At 55.2% G+C, this 17920-nt stretch overlaps 2 protein-coding genes across 2 annotated transcripts; one reads left to right on the forward strand and one right to left on the reverse strand.

The window, feature by feature from the left end:
- Window positions 1-258: 258 nt before the first annotated feature.
- P3h4 (prolyl 3-hydroxylase family member 4 (inactive)) lies at window positions 259-6558 on the reverse strand. Its single transcript, XM_026387043.2, has 8 exons — window positions 6082-6558; window positions 5793-5945; window positions 5496-5667; window positions 4405-4533; window positions 3158-3303; window positions 2624-2707; window positions 946-1090; window positions 259-633 (listed from the first exon to the last, which is right to left on the reverse strand). Exons 1-8 carry the CDS (start codon window positions 6556-6558, stop codon window positions 611-613), a joined length of 1329 nt encoding a protein of 442 aa, XP_026242828.1. The 3' UTR covers window positions 259-610.
- Window positions 6559-7515: 957 nt separating this feature from the next.
- Window positions 7516-14821, forward strand: Fkbp10 (FKBP prolyl isomerase 10). Its single transcript, XM_026387036.2, has 10 exons — window positions 7516-7917; window positions 10337-10482; window positions 10842-11031; window positions 11144-11289; window positions 11636-11825; window positions 11929-12074; window positions 12576-12768; window positions 13252-13394; window positions 13555-13718; window positions 14033-14821. Exons 1-10 carry the CDS (start codon window positions 7676-7678, stop codon window positions 14216-14218), a joined length of 1746 nt encoding a protein of 581 aa, XP_026242821.2. The 5' UTR covers window positions 7516-7675; the 3' UTR covers window positions 14219-14821.
- Window positions 14822-17920: the final 3099 nt, after the last annotated feature.

A 17920-nucleotide genomic window follows, 5' to 3' on the forward strand; every position in this document is an offset into this window, starting at 1 on the left:
AGATCATCTTCCTACGGATTCAGGGAAGCCTGTGTCCTCGCGCCCCCTGGTGGCAGATCTCAGATCATGTGCTGCTCATGGCCTGCCACTCACAGAGCCCTGCTGTGCAGAGGACCAGCCAGGGCCACACTGTACCCATCATGTGGATGAGGGGAGATGGGCACACATCGAAGAGAGCTCACAACTCAGCCCCGGGGAGACTGGACCCCCAGGTACTGCGATTCGTTTAACAATAAAACGTTTATTAAGCACCAGCTGTCATGTCACAGAATTCCCAGGACTCTTGGTCCAGTGCTCTTCACAACCCCACTGTCCCTCTGCACCTCTGGCTGACACTCCAGTCAGAGCCGGCACTTCTCCGGGAGACTGTCCAGGTTGGGGGAGCAGTGGGGAAGAAGAGGGACCTCTGCTGGCCCCCCTGCCCACCTGCAGCACCAGCACCATCTGTGGTCCACAGACAGAAAAGGCCGGATGGAGTCTGCGGACCGTCGCTCACAGGTGGGGCAGGATGGGGGCCCAGTCAGCTGTGTTCACTTTAAGTTTTTAATAAATAGTTCTTGCTGCTGTCCAGGCTCCTCAAACTGTTGAGGGGTGCGGGGTGACCCCCTTCTCATGCCAGTTCAGGCTCTGGCTCTGAAAAGGAAGAGAAAAATTGGGGTTAGCCCTGCCTACCTCCAGCAGGTGCCAGGTACCATCCTGGCAGGAGGTGAGGCAGGCAGGACTGAGCTACCCCAGGAAAAGGTCTCAGCTTGTCCCCGCTCTAGGACAGGGGTTGCCAATAGGCTGGAAGCCCCCGAGGGAGGTGTATCCTGGTACCCACACATTCCATTGGCTCCGTAATGCAGTGGGTAGGTACACATGCCCCCCATCTTCACCCTAAACTGTATCCCCACCCTGTATTCCCAAACTGTATCCCCACCCTCTCCACTAGGATCCAGCACTGACCAGCCTCAGCCTCATCACCCTTGGCATCTGGCTCCTGCCACCAGTCAGCATAGAGGCCCTCCTCGTAGTCACCTTCCCCCTCAAACTCAGCATCAGATGGGGGTTCCTTGGGTTCCGGGGTCACTTCTGTCTCCTCCAATTCCATCTAGAGAAACCCAGGGTTAGGAGAGGAGCTGGTTCACAGCAGGCCCAATCCCAGATGGACTCCCTGTCTCTGGGAACCTCCCTCCCCATCTCTCCATGAACCTCCATCCCCCAGTGTCAAGATCTAACACAAGAGGCTGGGGCTGGGACTCAGCGGTAGAGCGCTTGCCTAGCAGGTATGAGGCCTGGGTTCCATCCTCAGCATCACATAAAAATAAATAAAATAAAGGTATTGTGTCCAACTACAACTAAAAAATAAATATTTTTTTTTTTAAAAAAAAGACCTAACACAAGAAGGATGTAAGGGGTCCTTCCATGTGAGTCCAATTCCCAATCTGCCCTTCCTTGAGCGTATGCAAGGGGCCCCACCCACAGAGAATCACTGTCCGTCAGCATCCCCCTCATCTCAACTCCTCTTTTAACCAGAACCGCCCTGGCAAGTCTGTTGCAGTCCTCACAGAGTGTTTGCTTGCGCTGTTGTCCTGACAGGAACACCTTTGCTCTCCTGGCCTGGGTAGCTGCTCCAAAACCAGATGTCAGCTCCAGGGTGAAGCTCTGGTTGATGACCCTGACTGGACAGGGAGACTCCTCTGGTGCCCCATGCAGACCTCTCCAACAGCAGTTTGTGCTCCCCCAAGAGATCACATGGAGAAGGGATTGTGCCTTTCATCAACTTACCGCAGCCCCAAGCCTTGTGTCTAGCAAACAGCAGGTCACAAGTGATCCAAGTGGCTACCATTCATGAGCACTTACTATGTGCAGGCTCTGTATTAAGAGTTTTACAGACTTGATCTCATTTAATTTCACAACAAAATGTAAAGGGTATTGTTCTCCCCATTCAATGGATGAAGAAACAGAAGTATGAAGGTTACCTAAGACCTGCTGGAGGCCACCCAACCAGGAAGCAGTGGAACCAGGTCTGACTAGCACCTAAGCTGGAGCTGACATTGTTGACCTTGCCCCAAACCCACTGCAGGCACGTATACGAAGGAGAGATGAATAAACTAGCACTAGAGCAAGACCTCAGAGAAGGTCAGGCTGCCAGACCGTCATTCTGAATCAATGTAATGCACGGTGGCTCCTCCTTCCTGGCATCCAGCATTCCCTGGTCATTCAGACTCAGTTGCTGAGCACCAGCCCTGGGCCAGGCACAGTGGCAGAGTCGGGAATAATAATCTGGTCCCCTGTCCTGGAGCACAGTCCTCAGCAGACTGGCTGGAGGAGGGGGCCAGGAAGGAGATGAACCAGGGCTGTAAATAACTCCAGGTCCAGGCCACGTGGCCAGGAAGGTCACAGTAGGTAGTGCAAGCTCTGAAGAGAGCCAGGACATGCAGCAAGGGCTTCCAGGCCTGGGATAGGTGTAGAAGGGACAATGGGAACATAGAGGTGGAGAGAAAAAAAGAGTACAGAGAAGAGACAAGCTAATTTCTCCTGCTTCATGACAGCGGGGACAGAGCTTTCACATACAGTGGCTCCAGGAAAAGGCCCAGGGTGTCCCTGTCATGGCCCAGCCTGGAGGGGAGGAGCCACTCACCTCGTCATCTGACTGCAGGTACATGCGTGTGAACTCCAGCAGCTCCCGCAGCTCGGCTGTCTGGTTGTGGTATAGTGTGGCCTCCTGGGAAAAGGAAGGGGCAAAGGGGGACTTGGATGGCATGGAGATAGGCCTCCCAGGATCTGGGCCCACTGGCCTTTTTCTAGCTCAAGGATCAGGGAACATATCCTGATCAAATAATTGTAGCTATTTGGAGTGCCGGGTTGAGAAAGATTCTGAGGCTCCCAGAGGAAGCATGCCTCAAGCCATGAGCAGTGTCTGCCACTGGCGAAGAAAGCAGGAGTGGCACCACATGCCCCACGTTTGCAGGGGAGGCAGCAGATTCAGAAAGGGTCAGTGATATTCCAAGGACCACCCAGCCACAGGTGGCTTTGAACCCCAGACTCGAACCATGGCCCATATTCACTCTTTCCACTCCCTGTCCTAAGTCTTCTAAGGAAGCCAGGGTGGGTGTTCCAACACACTGCAAAACTGCATGTGCGGTGGTGAGTGCTTCGGGAAAGCGGTGCCCACCTCCCGGGGCTGGAAGTCCTCCTCTTCCAGGCCCCAGCGTGCCCGGTGGAAGCGGTAATACACCAGGTTCTGCTGCATGACACTGTCCTTGGGGTCGAAGAGCATGTAGCTGGCGGCGCTGCGGGCAGCCTGGCGCACGTCGTTCACTGCAGGCAGAACAGTAAGGAGTGGCCCCAGAGGAACAGTCCACCTAGGCCACCCACACCCTCTCCCAATTCAGCCCCTGCTCCCTAGCTGCCCCCCACAGTGCCTGTTGGGCTCCTCACCCCACCTAATAATAATGCAAACTAACATGTATTTCCTGGGTGCCAGGTCCCACGTGACTCATTTAAGCCTCATTCCCATTTTACACACAAAAAATCTGAGGCACAGAGGGGCTGAATACGGTTTTACAACCAGAGAATGATGACACCGAGAACTAGAGGCCCTCAACCTTTCTGCTGTCTGCCCACAGGAAAGGTCTCCAGGCACCTTGGTCCTGAGCCCCTCTGTTCTGCCCCGTCTCTGAAGCTTGGCATCTCCATGTTGCAGGAACCCAGGGCTGTCCATATAGCCCCAGGTGATGGCGGGATTTCTCTCCAGAGAGAAGAGCCACCAAGTCCTGGTACTGCTTTTTATTAGTTGTGGATCTAATAGCCCCATGCCCTTTGTGAGCCTCCATTTCTTCATCTGAAAAGTGGGTTCAGTAATGCCAACTGCACGGGATTGGTGAGAGGATCAAGTGCAATGAGGGCTCTACCAAGTGCCCGGTGCTTAGTATTGTTTGGCTACCTACTCAAGACCCTAAGGGCTCTCTAATTGTTCCCCATGGCTGCCTTCTATTCCCACTCAAAACCTCACCCACCCTAGACCCTCAGGTTCTTTCCCCAACTCTCACCACCCCCAGCCTTTCCTCCTTATCATCCAGGTTCTCTCTCTCTCTCTCTCTCTCTCTCTCTCTCTTTGGTACCAGAGATTGAACTCTGGGGCACTCGACTGCTGAGCCACATCCCCAGCCCTATTTTGTATTTTATTTAGAGACAAGGTCTCAATGAGTTGCTTAGTGCCTTGCTTTTGCTGAGGTTGGCTTTGAACTCACCATCCTCCTGCCTCAGCCTCCCGAGCTGATGGAATTACAGGTGTGCGACACCTCACCCGGCTCCTCAACCAGGTTTTCAATCTGCTCGGAAGCTCCCCATGACTCCAGGAGGACCCTCAATGCTATCTACACCCCTTACTCCCCTGCCCAGCCCACCCAGCAGGCTCACATTTGTAGTAGGCAAACTGCAGGTAGTGATACATGGTGGCCACGAACTTTTCCACGAAGTAGCCGCCCACGTTGGGAGTCAAATTGGTTTCACAATCCACCTTGCACTGCAGGGACTCTGCAAAGAGATCTGAGGGTGGAGGCAGCAGTGAGGAACTAGGGTAAGCAGCTATATCCCACTGGTGGGGAAGACTCCAGACCCCAGCTCTGCCTACTGAGCCTGTTTCTCTCTCCAAAGAATGCCCTGTTGCTGCAATCACATGAAATAATGAACTGGTGAAATGCCTGGCATACAGCAGGCGTCCAGACTGGGGACTACTTACTACTCTCACCTCAAATCCCACCCCAAGCCAGAGGGAGTTCTGGGAGAATGGCAGGTGAGGTTGGAGACAGGACTGAAGCCCACACACAGAAGCTAACAACAATCTTATCCTCCTGTTTGGGGGAACTCAGGGTTAGGGATCCAGAGACTAGGTGTGATTTCTCACCCCAATTGCTTTCTGCACACACCTGCTGGGCATCTACTGGGCATCTTCCAGTCTGCATTGCCCTCTCCTTGGAAGGTCTGTGTACCCAACCTTCCCAGACCCTTCTGGGATGTCACTGCCTCTCTGTACCCATGCCTAGCACCTTGGACACTCCTGGGTAAGCCCTCTGCACCCAGCATCTCTCTCAGCAGATTGAAGGCTTCTGAGGGCTGAGCAAATGTCTTATTCCGGTTCAGCCCATGAACCTTTTCTTTACTTTTTTCCTTCTTTTTTTCTACCACAAAGCTACATCCCTACCCCCGGCTGGGTGTTTAATCACTGAGCCACATCCCCAGCCCTTTTTATTTTTTATTTGACAGGGTCGTCCTAAATTGCTTAGAGCCTCGACAAGTTGCTGAGGCTGGTCTCCAACTTACAATCTTCCTGCCTAGGCCTCCTAGCAATGGCATTACAGGTGTGTGGCCATCACATCCAGCTACTGAGCACTTTAATAGCCGCTCCAAAAATGTGCATCTAATGCGCATTGGTGTTAAGGGATCTTAGGCTTCTGGAAAGCAGCGCACGTGGTGCCAGGGATGTCCAAAGCCATCTGGGTGGGGGATACCTGCAATGGCTGGGTAGAAGTCCTTGAAGTCCACCTGCTCCTGGGCTCCCTCACAGCCAGCCAGACACCGGGCAAAGACGGCCAGGTATTCGGCCAAGGCCCGCTCCATGTCCTCGGTGCTGCTGCGGAAGTCCCCGCTGTTGTAGAGCTTCACAGCCCGGAGGAACACCGCCTGGGGGGAGAGTGCCAGGGGGAGTCAGGGGAACCCGACATCTCCCTTCCTTTCTCTACATGCTCTACCAGTGGTGCGAGGGTGCAGCGAGGAGCGTCAATCCTCCCGCTGCCCCTCCAGCCCACCTCGTAGGGCTGGGCCTCTAGGTCCGTAAGGGACTCATCAGCGACGTCCAGCATCCCCCGGTAGTAGCTGAGATACTTGGCGGTCAGCTCGTGCTTCGGGTTCCTCTGGAGGAAGGTGTAGGCCGCGGCGACGGCCTTCTCCAGCCGGTTAGCCTGGTGGGGGCGTGATGAACAGCGGGTGAGTGGGGCCGAGCCCGCAGGCCAGGGAAAGGCCAGGCTCCTGCGAGCAGCCAAGAAACTCGACGCCGAATCGGGGACGCTCCCTTGGGCGGGCTGGGCGGATGCCCACCTTGAAGAGCGCATAATGCAGGTACTGGTAGGGCAGGCGGCTCTGGAAGTCGCGCAGCAGCTGGCGAGGCGGGTAGGGCACCTGGAAGGCGGGCAGCGTCCGCTTGCAGCGCCGCAGACAGGCGGCCCGTTCCAGGACGTGGCCGAAGAGCCGCAGCTCGCGCGCCCAGTCTTCGCCGCCGCCGTCGGGGCCCGACGCGGGCCAGGGCTGCGAGGCGGCAGGCGACGCCGGACCGCTGCAGTTGGCGTGGCAGAAGGCCTCGCTGTCGCGCAGCAGCCGGTGAAGCCTCAGCGCCGCCTCCAGGTAGCGCGCACTCTCGCGCCAGCTCTCGCCCTCGTACTGCTCCAGAGCGTGGCCGTAGGCCGCGGCCAGCGGCATCAGGTCCTCCGGCGGGAAGCCCCGGAAGCTGTACTTCTCGTACTGAGCCCCGGCGCTGCCCAGCAGCAGCCACAGCAGCGCCCTCGCCGCCCAAGCCATGCCCCCGCCGTGCCCGGGCTCCCCGAGCAGAGAGCGCCTGGCCCCGCAGGCAGCTGGATGGGCCGGGACCCCGCCGCGTGCCTGCTGGGTCTTAGCGCCCCGCATCCACAGGAGGAAGGCGGGGAAGGGCGGGGTCGAGGCCCCCTTCTTTTTCGGAGGGTCCAATAGTGTCCCGAGTGCGCTACGTTGGCCCGACCTCCTGCCCATGGGGGTCTTCCCTTGGCAGTTGGGGTGCTGATGGGTAGGCGTGCGCTTCGCGCTGGAGATAGGAGCTCAAAAAGCCCCTCTCCTCCCTCCCACAACGCCCCCACCTTAAGATCTAGAGGCGGAGGGAGGTGCCACCTATACCCCCTACTCTGCCCAGGCTCAGTGCAAGCCCAGGAACCCGGTTTTCCCTTCCAGGGCCCCTTCTGCACCCTCCAAGTGTTCTCATCCCCTCACCCCCTCCCGGGTAGGGAGTCACACACCCGCTTTACCCTTCGCACCTTCCACGGCTACCACCGCCCACTCGATCGAGCTCCATCCCGTGCGACAAAATTCTTACAGTCTAACTTTTTTAGGACAAAACTGCTTTTCAGAGAAGCCTCTCTTGGAGTGGGGGAAACACTGAAATGCCCCCCAGAATCCGGCCCTCTCCACCCACCCAGAGGGCCCTTAATTTGAGGCTGTCAGCGAAAGGAGCGAAGGATTTCTCGGCCCGGCTTTAGGACCCAGGAGCTCTGGAAAAAAGTCTGAACTTTTCTTTTTCTTCTACTTTTTTTTTTTTTTTTTTTTAAGGCCACTCAGACTTCTCATCTTTTCCCGAACCTCCTTCCCGGCCAGGCCAGAGTCTCAGCTCCGAGTGGAGATGGGAGGAGGAGGATCCGGAGTTCCTGTGGCGGATTCCTGGGACTCTAAACTCTCAGCTTTGCCCCCTCCTCCTATCCCACGGCCATCGCCACCCCGCCCGGCCAGCTCAGTCTCCCCAGCCCCCATTCCACGTGGACCAGCCAGGGCGGGGGTGGGGAAGGACGGAAGAGGGGGAGCCAGCCCTCCGAGGGGGTGGAAGGAGGTTGGCGGCTGCAGTTCCTTCGTTCCCTCATTCGCCCTCACTGCCCGCTGGCCTTGCTCGAGCACCATGTTCCCTGCGGGATCCCCCAGCCACACCTTCCGCCGGCTCTCCCTGCTGCAATTGCTGCTGCTGCTGCAGGCCTTGGGGAGGGGGCTGGGCCGCGCCAGCCCGGCCGGGGGCCCCCTGGAAGATGTGGTCATCGAGAGGTACCACGTTCCCAAGTCCTGTCCCCGGGAGGTGCAGATGGGGGATTTTGTACGTTACCACTACAATGGCACTTTCGAGGACGGCAAGAAGTTTGACTCGAGGTAAAGGGGTGGGTGTCCCAGGTTCATCATGCCTTTCCAGAACCCCGGCTCCTGGGACCTGGGATTTCCTTCCTTCCCCTTTCAAGCTCGCAATCTGGGCCTTCACTTCATGATTCCCTAAACCCAAACATCGGGGGTGGGGGCGGGGGTCCCAGATATCCATCTCCTCAAAAACAAGCCCTGCCTCAAATTCTAAGCCTTCACCTTTACCCCAGTTCTTTTCACCCAAGTTCTCCATGTCCCCCAAAGTATTTGATGATCAAGGTGAACGGCTCCATTTACCTGCCGTTGATGAGGGGTGCTCTGGTCCGCAATGTTGGGGGAAGGGAATGGCTGGAGGAGTATGTGAACCCTCCTGTGGTCTCTCAGAAGGGGACCCCCCTGTCTTTCCTCCTACCCAGGCCCTATCTTGTTCCACACCCAGTTTTCTTTGCTTTTGTGGTTAGAGAAGAGGCAGTAAACCTTTTTATTTGGAGGATGGAGGTCTTCAACAGCTGGGATGGGGATAAAGCCAGGTGGGCATTAAAATAAGGCAGTAGGATGGTTCTGGGAGGAGGGCATAGCTAGGTGCCATGGTCTGTTCTGTCCACGTGTCACACAGTCAGACATGCTACCCTGGGCATCTTGGAGGGTTTTCATGTCTCTCTGGATATCCTGGAACCTGAATCCCCACCTCCTCCATTTTGCCTCTACCAGGCCAGTGCTATCACCCCTCTTGCCAGTCTTAGGGCTTGAACACAGACTTCTGGTATGACCCAGGCTTTCCCAAAGTCCACTTTGGGTTGGGGAGGGGGCGTTAGGGCAGGCTGTGTGCCAGCCTCCAGGGTAAACCTTAGGTCCCATCACACACAATGCCCCACACCACAAAGAAGTCACCCCTTTTCCAAAACATACACTAGGCCACGAAGTATTAGTGACCTTGATCTTGGAGGCAGACAGTATATTGGGCAAAAACTTAAGACCCTAGTTCAAATATAGGCCACAGTGTTGGATAAGGAATTTTGTCTTTTAAAGCTTCAGTTCTGAATGGACATAAGAATAGTGTCTCCTTCCTAAGGCTAATGATCAGACCAGATGGTGACAGTGGACTTCTCGTAGTACCTATAGTCCTTATGACTTCAATATACTTTAGCAGCCAGGTACCATGGTGTCCACCTGTAATCCTAGCAATTTGGGAGGCTAAGGCAGGAAGATCTCAAGTTCAAGACTACTCTCAGCAACTTACGAAAGACCCTGTGTCAAATAAAAAAACGAAAAGAACTAGGGATGTGGCACAATGGTAAAGCACCCCAGGTTCAATCTCCAGTACCAAAAAAAAAAAAAAAAAAACAACAACAACCACACCATACATATTAGCCTTAACTCTGTGGGAAACCACACGCCCTGAAGCTGTTTAACTTGTAGAAATTTTGTGCAGAGCTTGAACTTTCATTTCAGCATTGTGAAGGAAACAGACCAGAGTAAAAACCTGCTCAGAGGGCAAAGCCAGGTGTAGGCACAGCACTGAGCCCTGGACAGCTAGGAGTTGGGGAGGCACTGGGAGTTGGGGGCTGCCCTCTCTGGTGAACTCTGGGAGCCTGGCTAGGGCATAATTTATAAGTGTTGAGTTTAGAAACCTTTCTTTCTCTCTCCTCCTCCTCTCTTTCCTCCTCCTCTCTCTCTCCTCTTCATTTTGTTTGAACTGGGAATTGAACCCAGGGGTGTTCTACCACTGAGTTCATCTCTAACACTATTTTTGTTTGTTTCTTTCTTTTTGGAGGCAGAGTCTCCCTAAATTCCCCAGGTTGGCTTTGAACTTTTGAGCCTCCCATCTCAGCATCCTGAATAGCTGGGATTACAAGGCTGAGGCAGGAGGATCACAAGTACAAGGCCAGGCTCAGCAATTTAGCAAGGCCCTAAGCAACTTAGTGAGACCCTGTCTCAAAATAAAATATAAAAAAAAAGGCTGGGGATTTGGCTCAAAGCATCCCTGAATTTGATCCCAAATTACCCCACACACACACCAAAAGAAAGAAAGAAAAGTGAAAATAATAATGTCTGTCTCATAGAACAAGAATTCAATAAGATAGTGAATAAAAAGGGCCAAGCATTTAATCTAGCATATAGCAAGCGCTCAATAAATGCTCTGCCCTCCATACTGTGCTCACCACTCTGTTACTGTCAGCAAGCAGAAGCTGCAGGCAGGCCTGTAGACTGCTCGCCACCCTGGGGAATAAAAGGTCCTGGCTTCCTCAGGTACTTCCCAGGCAGCAGCCTAGGAGAAAGACCTGAAGAGGCCGTGTGAGAGCAGCATGTGTGCGTCCACCCTGTGTATGCACCACCCATGGGGTATGCACCTCTGCTCATGTATGGGACCATGTGCCCTCACCTGTGCACACCTGAGGTCACTGTCTCCTATCTGTCCCCTCCCTCCTCCCAGCTATGACCGCAGCACCTTGGTAGCCATCGTGGTGGGTGTGGGGCGCCTCATCACTGGCATGGACCGGGGCCTCATGGGCATGTGTGTCAACGAGCGGCGACGGCTCATCGTGCCCCCCCACCTGGGCTACGGCAGCATCGGTGTGGGTGAGGAAGCTGGGCACAGGCATGGGGAAGGGGAGGCCAAGAGGCAGAATCAGAGACCCCAGGGTCAGAAATCTGAAGTTCAGCTAGGGAGTGGCTTGGCCGAGGTCATACTTCACACAGTCTGAGTAGTGGTGGCTCTAATGACCAGAGTTTCCATCAATGCCTCTGGGATGACAGGAGGGGGAAACTAGGACCCTGGGCAGGAGATAGCTTGGCTGGGAAGGAGGGAATCTGCGGCCGGGAGGGGCACAGCTAGACCCTCAGACCTGCCCACCCAACCCACACACACACACACACACACACACACACACACACACACCCCGCTACTGCAACTGGGCTCCTTCCGCTCTGCCCCACAGCGGGGCTAATCCCCCCAGACGCCACCCTGTACTTCGACGTGGTCCTGCTGGACGTGTGGAACAAGGCAGACACCGTCCAGGTGAGCATCTTGCTTCGCCCGCCTCACTGCCCCCGCATGGTGCAGGACACCGACTTTGTCCGCTACCACTACAATGGCACTCTGCTGGATGGCACCACCTTCGACACCAGGTAGGGGCCAGAAGGGGACCCTGAGGCATCAGAGACTATGGCCAGGGCGAAGGAGCCCAGGCCCATCCTCCTCTCACCTCCAGGAGCGCCACCTCTACCTAATTCTCCACAGCTACAGCAGGGGCGGTACTTATGACACCTACGTCGGCTCTGGTTGGCTGATCAAGGGCATGGACCAAGGGCTGCTGGGCATGTGTCCTGGTGAGAGAAGGAAGATCATCATCCCTCCATTCCTGGCCTATGGCGAGAAAGGCTACGGTAAGGGCAGAGAAGGGCTTGGAGGAATTCTCCAGAAGAAGGAAAACCAGGGCTCCACGTACAGTTGTTCAGGTTATGCACTACAGTACACCAGGGCATCCAGCCAAGGAAGAAAGTAGGGAAGAGATCTAGCCCTTGGTGATGGTTCTACTAAGAAGGCCTGCTTTATTCTGGTTCACAAAACCGATGGTGGCTTTGGGGAAAACACAACTCAGGTCTCATAAAAAGAACAAGAAACAGCCATAGATGGAAGAGAAGGGGTCAGGAAAGCATGGCGCCCACTTAAGCCTTCCTGAGCCTCAGTTGGCTGCCGACTTGTATGGTTCAAGTCCTATCCCCTCCCCAGGGACTGTGATCCCCCCACAGGCCTCCCTGGTCTTCCATGTCCTACTGATCGATGTCCACAACCCAAAGGACACCGTCCAGCTAGAGACGCTGGAGCTACCCCCTGGCTGTGTCCGGAGAGCCAAGGCGGGGGACTTCATGCGGTACCACTACAACGGCTCCCTGATGGACGGCACCCTCTTTGATTCCAGGTCAGGGGGGATCTGAGGAGGGAGGTGGGGGCTGGGAGGTCCCCTGGAAGGGGTCAGGGGTCCCTTTGACTCCCTCCCTGCCCCTCCCTGCCTTCTATTGCAGCTACTCCCGAAACCACACCTACAATACCTATATCGGGCAGGGTTACATCATCCCGGGGATGGACCAGGGGCTGCAGGGCGTGTGCATAGGGGAGCGCCGGAGGATCACCGTCCCCCCACACCTCGCCTATGGGGAGAATGGGACTGGTAAGGGTATTCCCGAGGCACCCCCTCCAACTGCTCCCAACTCTCCTCCCTAAGCCTCTGTTCCACCCCTCGTCACAGAAACGCATTTATTTAGGCTGATCACCAGATTCCATCCACTTCCTCCAGACCGTCCCCACTGCCCCCTCTCATAAATGGAAAGCACAGCCAACTCCCAAGTTTGGGGTCAGAGGGTGGCTTTATGAAAGAACAGAGCCAGCAGAGCCCCAGGAAGCACAGAGGCCTGGATTGGAGACCCAGTTGTGCTGGAAGCCTCAGTATCCTCACCTGTGAAGTGGGCCTGATCATGTTGATTAGGGGGGTTAAGTTACAAGGAGTTTGCAAAGCCACAAGGGGAAAAGGGCTTTCCTCCCCTGTCCCTGCCCCTCACCCCAACACCCAACAGCAACCTATAGGAAGCATCAGGATGGACCCCCGCCGTCTCCCCAGGGAGGGAGCCCCCATGGAGATGGCGAGCTGACCCCCTCCCTCATCTGGCCTCAGGAGACAAGATCCCTGGCTCTGCTGTGCTCATCTTCGATGTGCACGTAATCGACTTCCACAACCCTGCCGATCCAGTGGAAATCAAGACGCTGTCCCGGCCCCCTGAGAGCTGCAATGAGACCTCAAAGCTTGGGGACTTTATTCGCTACCACTACAACTGCTCTCTGCTGGATGGCACCAGGCTCTTCTCCTCGTGGGTCCGGGGCAGGGCCAGGGCTGGGCAAGTGGGGGGGCGCAGGCGCGGGCAGTGCTCAAGCAGCACCCCTGACTCCGGCTCCTCGTTCTGGGTCATGGCGTCTCTTGTTTCCTTCAGTGAGCGTCAAGAGCCGAGGGCCATGAAATTGTTTTACTTTCTTTATTATCATTTTTGGTACTGGGGGTTGAACCCAGGGCCTTGCGCATGCTGGTAAGCTACTGAGGCCCACCCTCTGTGGAAGATGAGATTTGTTATTCCCCAGGGGAGGGCCGGTGAGGCTGGCAGGAGGGCAGGGGAAACTGAAGGGGGAGCCCTCTGGGCAGTCCTAGGGTCTGTGGGGACCCTGTACTGGGCTGTTGGGTGGGCACCAGGAGCCACTCTGGAATTGAGGGCTTGTCCTGGGCCCACTTTGGGGAAAGTGGAGTGCAAACTGGCAGGGGACAAGGACCGATGCTAACCTGGGAATCTACCTTCCCCTAGCCATGACTTTGGGGCCCCCCAGGAGGCCACCCTGGGGGCCAACAAGGTGATCGAGGGTCTGGACACAGGCCTGCAGGGCATGTGTGTGGGAGAGAGGCGGCAGCTGGTTGTGCCTCCGCACCTGGCACACGGAGAGAGCGGAGGTGAGGGGCCGAGGCCTGGGTCCTGTCTCTGGCCTCTGTGGCTGGTGGGAGGGTCAGGGACGCTTTCCTCCCATGCCCTGCTTTCCAGTTCCCAAGAAGGGAAACTGAGCCCGGCCTGGCCCCAACGGGACCTTTCTCCGCTCCCCTCTCCCCCCTCCAGCCAGGGGGGTTCCTGGCAGCGCTGTGTTGCTGTTTGAGGTGGAGCTAGTGTCCCGGGAGGACGGGCTGCCTACGGGCTACCTGTTTGTGTGGCACAAGGACCCTCCCGCCAGCCTGTTTGAAGATATGGACCTCAACAAAGATGGAGAGGTCCCCCCAGAGGAGGTGGGTCAGGAGCTCAGTCACACCCATGGCGCATCTAGTGCACCCAGTGCACACCTGCCCCTCCCCCAGGCACCTGCTGTCCCCGGCTGAGCCACTTACCTGTGCTTCCTTGCCTGTTGCCCCATCTGGCTGTCATGGACTGTCCCCCAGGCTGTACTCCAGCCCCTCTCCTCTCCTGGGCCTTAGTGATTTGGGGAGGGGACAGGGCAGCCTGGGAGGAAGGAGACAGCATTGGCTGTCCTCCCTGCCCAAGGCCATCCACAGCTCTCCATGACCTCACTCCCCCGTCCTCCTGTGGCTCTCCCCTCCCCCAGTTCTCCTCCTTCATCAAGGCTCAAGTGAATGAAGGCAAAGGCCGCCTCATGCCTGGGCAGGACCCTGAGAAAACCATAGGGGACATGTTCCAGAATCAGGACCGCAACCAGGATGGCAAGATCACGGCTGAGGAACTCAAGCTGAAGTCGGATGAAGACCAAGAGCGGGTCCATGAGGAGCTCTGAAGGGCAGGGAGCCTGGGCCTGGCCTCAGACACCAAGGCCCCTGCGGGGGGACAGTGGCAGAGGGACTGGCCTGCCCACAGTCCCCTCCTTCGACTGGGATAACTCTGGGAGCCACTGAAGGGGTGTGGGACGAGCCCACTCTGCTCTCCACCGACCCCAGGTTAAAATCCACAGTTCAGACCTTCATACCATTTTTCTCTTCCAGCCCCAACCCGCCTCCTTAAGACTTTGGGTTACAAAGCCAGTTTGGGGACAGAGGCTGGCTAGGCCCTTGCTGGCCCCCATCCACATCTCCTGTTACAGTGCTGGACTCTTAGCAAGGCCGAGCTCCTCAGACTTGCCCTTGATTTTCTTCCCCTCACCATCCCACCCCCATTCCTTTGTCATGGCAGCTCCCCAGGAGCATGGGTCAGCTGGGGGCCTCTGCAGCCTCCTCCATTCTGACTGCTCCTCAGGGCAGCCCTGCCATCTGCTCCTCTCTCTTCTCCAAGGAGCCAGGGGCCAGGGCCGGGCTTTGTGCAGCCTTTCATTCCCAAGGGTGGCTCCTTTCTCAAAGAAACTGAAGAAAAGGCAGGTTGTACGGGGAAACCTGCTTAAAGGGTCTTTAGGGCTATGGAAGTCTTTGTGTCTGGTGCTAATTCGGGACTGAAGGGTGGGAGGGAGTGGGCACAGCTCTGCACATTCAAAAGGCCAACCTGGCGCCTTGATCCCTTTTTCCTTTGTGTCAAATAAAAGGTAAAACCATGCCTTAGGAGATGGTCTTTCAGTGTCCTGTGGGGAGAAGACTTTTGACCCAAAGATGGGGCAGAAAGAAGAATCAAACCTGGCTATTGCCTCAGTCTCGCTGGCTCCAGACAGCGCCCCTATGCAGGGCTCCCCACTCCCAGAGGGTTCCCCCCCGCCCCAGGCCTAACTGGGGGGCCTCACCATGGAAAGGGAGCCCCGGGCCACTGAGGGTGGATGTTCAGAGAGGAGAGGGGCCTGCAGGGGAGGCATGGAGAGATGATCTGTCACCTCATTGTCCCAGTTGAGTGGAAAAGACAGTCCCTGATCTCAAATAACCAGCAGAGCTTGAGGACTCAACTGATCCACACGGACTGGGTTACTTTTCTGCATAATTTCCCATACTGCGATATTCCCACCGCTCCCTGGTTCTGGCCAACGGCCATTACCACCTGCCCATCCTCCTCCCTCTTGCCAGAGGAAAGGGAATTGAGTTCAGATCTCCACAGGGTCTTGGAGAGAGTTGCTTCAGCTGCCAGCCAGGCCATCTGCCCTCACTCACCTGCCTGGATTCTGCCTGCTGTGATGGAGATGACCCAAGCCTTCTGAGAACAGGGTGGGGCTTGCGAGAGAAAATTGACAGGACCAGACTCACCTGCCACAGTGCCCCCACAGGCACCAACCTCTTGCCAAGTGCTATAGTTCTAGAATGTCTCCCGCAAAATACCAATGTGTTAAAGGTTTGGTCCCCAGCCCCTAGTGCCTCTAGGAGGTGGTGGAGCCTGTGGGAGGTGCTAGGTCATTGGAAGTGTGCCTTTGAAGGGGACTTTGGGACATGGTCTTTCATATACCACCATTCACATGAGGTGAATGGGCCTTCTTTATATGCATTCCCTCCATGATGTGCTGTGCCACCACAGACCCAAAGCAATGGGGCCAATTGGTCATAGACTGAAACCTCCAAAACTATGAGCCAAAATAAACCATTTGTCTTTTTAAGTTGATTTTCTCAGGTATTTTTTTTATAGTGAGGGAGAGCTGACATACCCAGAATCTTTTTTTAATTTGGTACTGGAGATTGAACTCAGGGTTGCTTTACTATTGAGCTACATGTCCAGCTCTATTATTATTACTATTATTGGGAATTGAACCCATGGGTGCTTTACCACTGAGTTATATTCCCAGTCATTTTTTTTCTTTTTCTTTTTTTTGGATTTTAAAGTCATTTTATTAACCCAACCATACAAAAGACCCCACAACCACATCTCTGCCACTCCACTTTCTTCCAAAAAGTAGTGGCAAGGAGTGGTGAAGTCTACACTCCCCAGGAGTGGTTTACAGGTGTGGAGAGGGAGTTGGTACAAAAGTAGCAACAGGGGAGAAGCAAACAGAACCACAAGCACAACACAAAGTTGGAGGGTGCCACCTCCACTATTTTGGTGTGGGGAACACTAGCTTAGTGAAGCCCCGAGGCCCACCCTCTTCCTCATAGCTTCAAAGGCTGTGGGCTCCACCAGGCAGTATCTTCCCTCCGGGTGCAGGGAACAGAGAGAAGTGGGAGTAGGGGACCAGAGGGTAGCCTTTGCCACCACACCCTGAGGGCTAGAGAGACCAGAGTTCTCTTCCGAGGGCCACACTCCCTTCCCCACCCTTTTGAGGAATACATGCAGGAGCTATAAGGAACAAAAAGCAGTTGAGAGGGGCTCTTCACCAGGCCCCAGGCTCTTTGCTGGCAGGGAGTGCTTTAAAAATAAAACAAGCCCAGTGCAGGACTTTGGCTGAGATAATGGGGATTGCTAGATCACCAGGCCCAAGATGATACCTAATAGCCAGGAACGAGAGAAGCAAAAATCTCCAGGCTCTCCTTCCTTTTAGTACCATGGCATTGAGAATCCTACTGACTCCTCCTCCTACCCGCGAGGCTATGACATGACCTCACTTGGATCCTTCTGTCAGGGAAGAAATGAGGTATAAGGCCTTGGTACCTTTCCAAGCTTTCCTCCAACCAACCCAGGGAGGCAGGGGTATGAGGGCGCCGAAAGCTGAAGAACAGCACTGGGTTTAACGTGCAACAGACAGGGGGCCAGGGGTGCCAACAGAGTCCAGACCTCCAGGACAACCCAGACTTCAAAGATTCTGGTCCCTCAGACCATGTGTCCCAATTTTTTATATATATATATATATATATATATATATATATATATATATATTTTTTTTTTTTTTTTTTTTTTTTGCAAAAATATGGTCATTAAGAGAAAAGCATGGGAAGCTCAGACCAGTGACTTTGGTATGAGGAAGCTACGTCCTGACAGCACCTCTTACCTACTGTCACGAAGCCCCAAATCACCAAGAATCTGCCCTAGCTGGGAACTCCATTATTTAAGCTATTTGGTGCTGAGGGAGGAGGAGCTGGACAGGTCTGGGGGAGGCAAAGGGGAAGGTAGAAAAAAGGAGGAATCCCCATTTATTCCCTAAAGAGGTCTCCCAGAGCCCATGAAATGGCTGTCGCAGGGGTGGGAAGAGACCGGCTCCTCAAGTCAGAAACCTTCAACGTTTCACTCCAAAAACTAAGGCTAGAGCTGTAGGGCGAGACGGGTGACAGGCACAGGTGTTAGATATCCATCCTAGACAGACAGGGCACTCTTGCCTTCCTGAATTTCCTCTGTCCCCTTTTCTCTTGCAGTCACACCCCTAGGCCTCCTAATAGCCGCGCGCGCACACACACACACACACACACACACACACACACACACACACACACACACGTTGGTTCTGCTCGGCAGGTTTCCTGGATCTTTGTAGATCTTGATGTGTTGTTTCCAGAAAAGTGAGTGACCCAGGCTCTTCTGCCCCCAGGAACCATTATGTTTCTGCTCTGAGAGGAGGGGAACCAGTGGGATCCAGAGAACCAGGAGCCAGACAATCACCCTGGAGGAGCAGGAAGGGACATTGCACTTCCCTGGGACCACCTCACCAGTG

Source organism: Urocitellus parryii, chromosome 7 (assembly GCF_045843805.1).
Source record: "Urocitellus parryii isolate mUroPar1 chromosome 7, mUroPar1.hap1, whole genome shotgun sequence".
Taxonomy (NCBI): Eukaryota; Metazoa; Chordata; class Mammalia; order Rodentia; family Sciuridae; genus Urocitellus; species Urocitellus parryii.

Excerpts from the sequence above, each read along its gene's own strand:
- P3h4 (XM_026387043.2), bottom strand. The coding sequence starts at position 6,558 with ATGGCTTGGGCGGCGAGGGCGCTGCTGTGGCTGCTGCTGGGCAGCGCC. Across the intron at positions 3,304-4,404 it reads GCAGTTTGCCTACTACAAAT|TGAACGACGTGCGCCAGGCT; the intron begins GTGAGCCTGCTG and ends TTCTGCCTGCAG. Across the intron at positions 634-945 it reads GGGTGATGAGGCTGAGGCTG|AGCCAGAGCCTGAACTGGCA; the intron begins GTCAGTGCTGGA and ends CTTCCTTTTCAG.
- Fkbp10 (XM_026387036.2), top strand. The coding sequence starts at position 7,676 with ATGTTCCCTGCGGGATCCCCCAGCCACACCTTCCGCCGGCTCTCCCTG. Across the intron at positions 10,483-10,841 it reads CTACGGCAGCATCGGTGTGG|CGGGGCTAATCCCCCCAGAC; the intron begins GTGAGGAAGCTG and ends TCTGCCCCACAG. Across the intron at positions 12,075-12,575 it reads CTATGGGGAGAATGGGACTG|GAGACAAGATCCCTGGCTCT; the intron begins GTAAGGGTATTC and ends ATCTGGCCTCAG.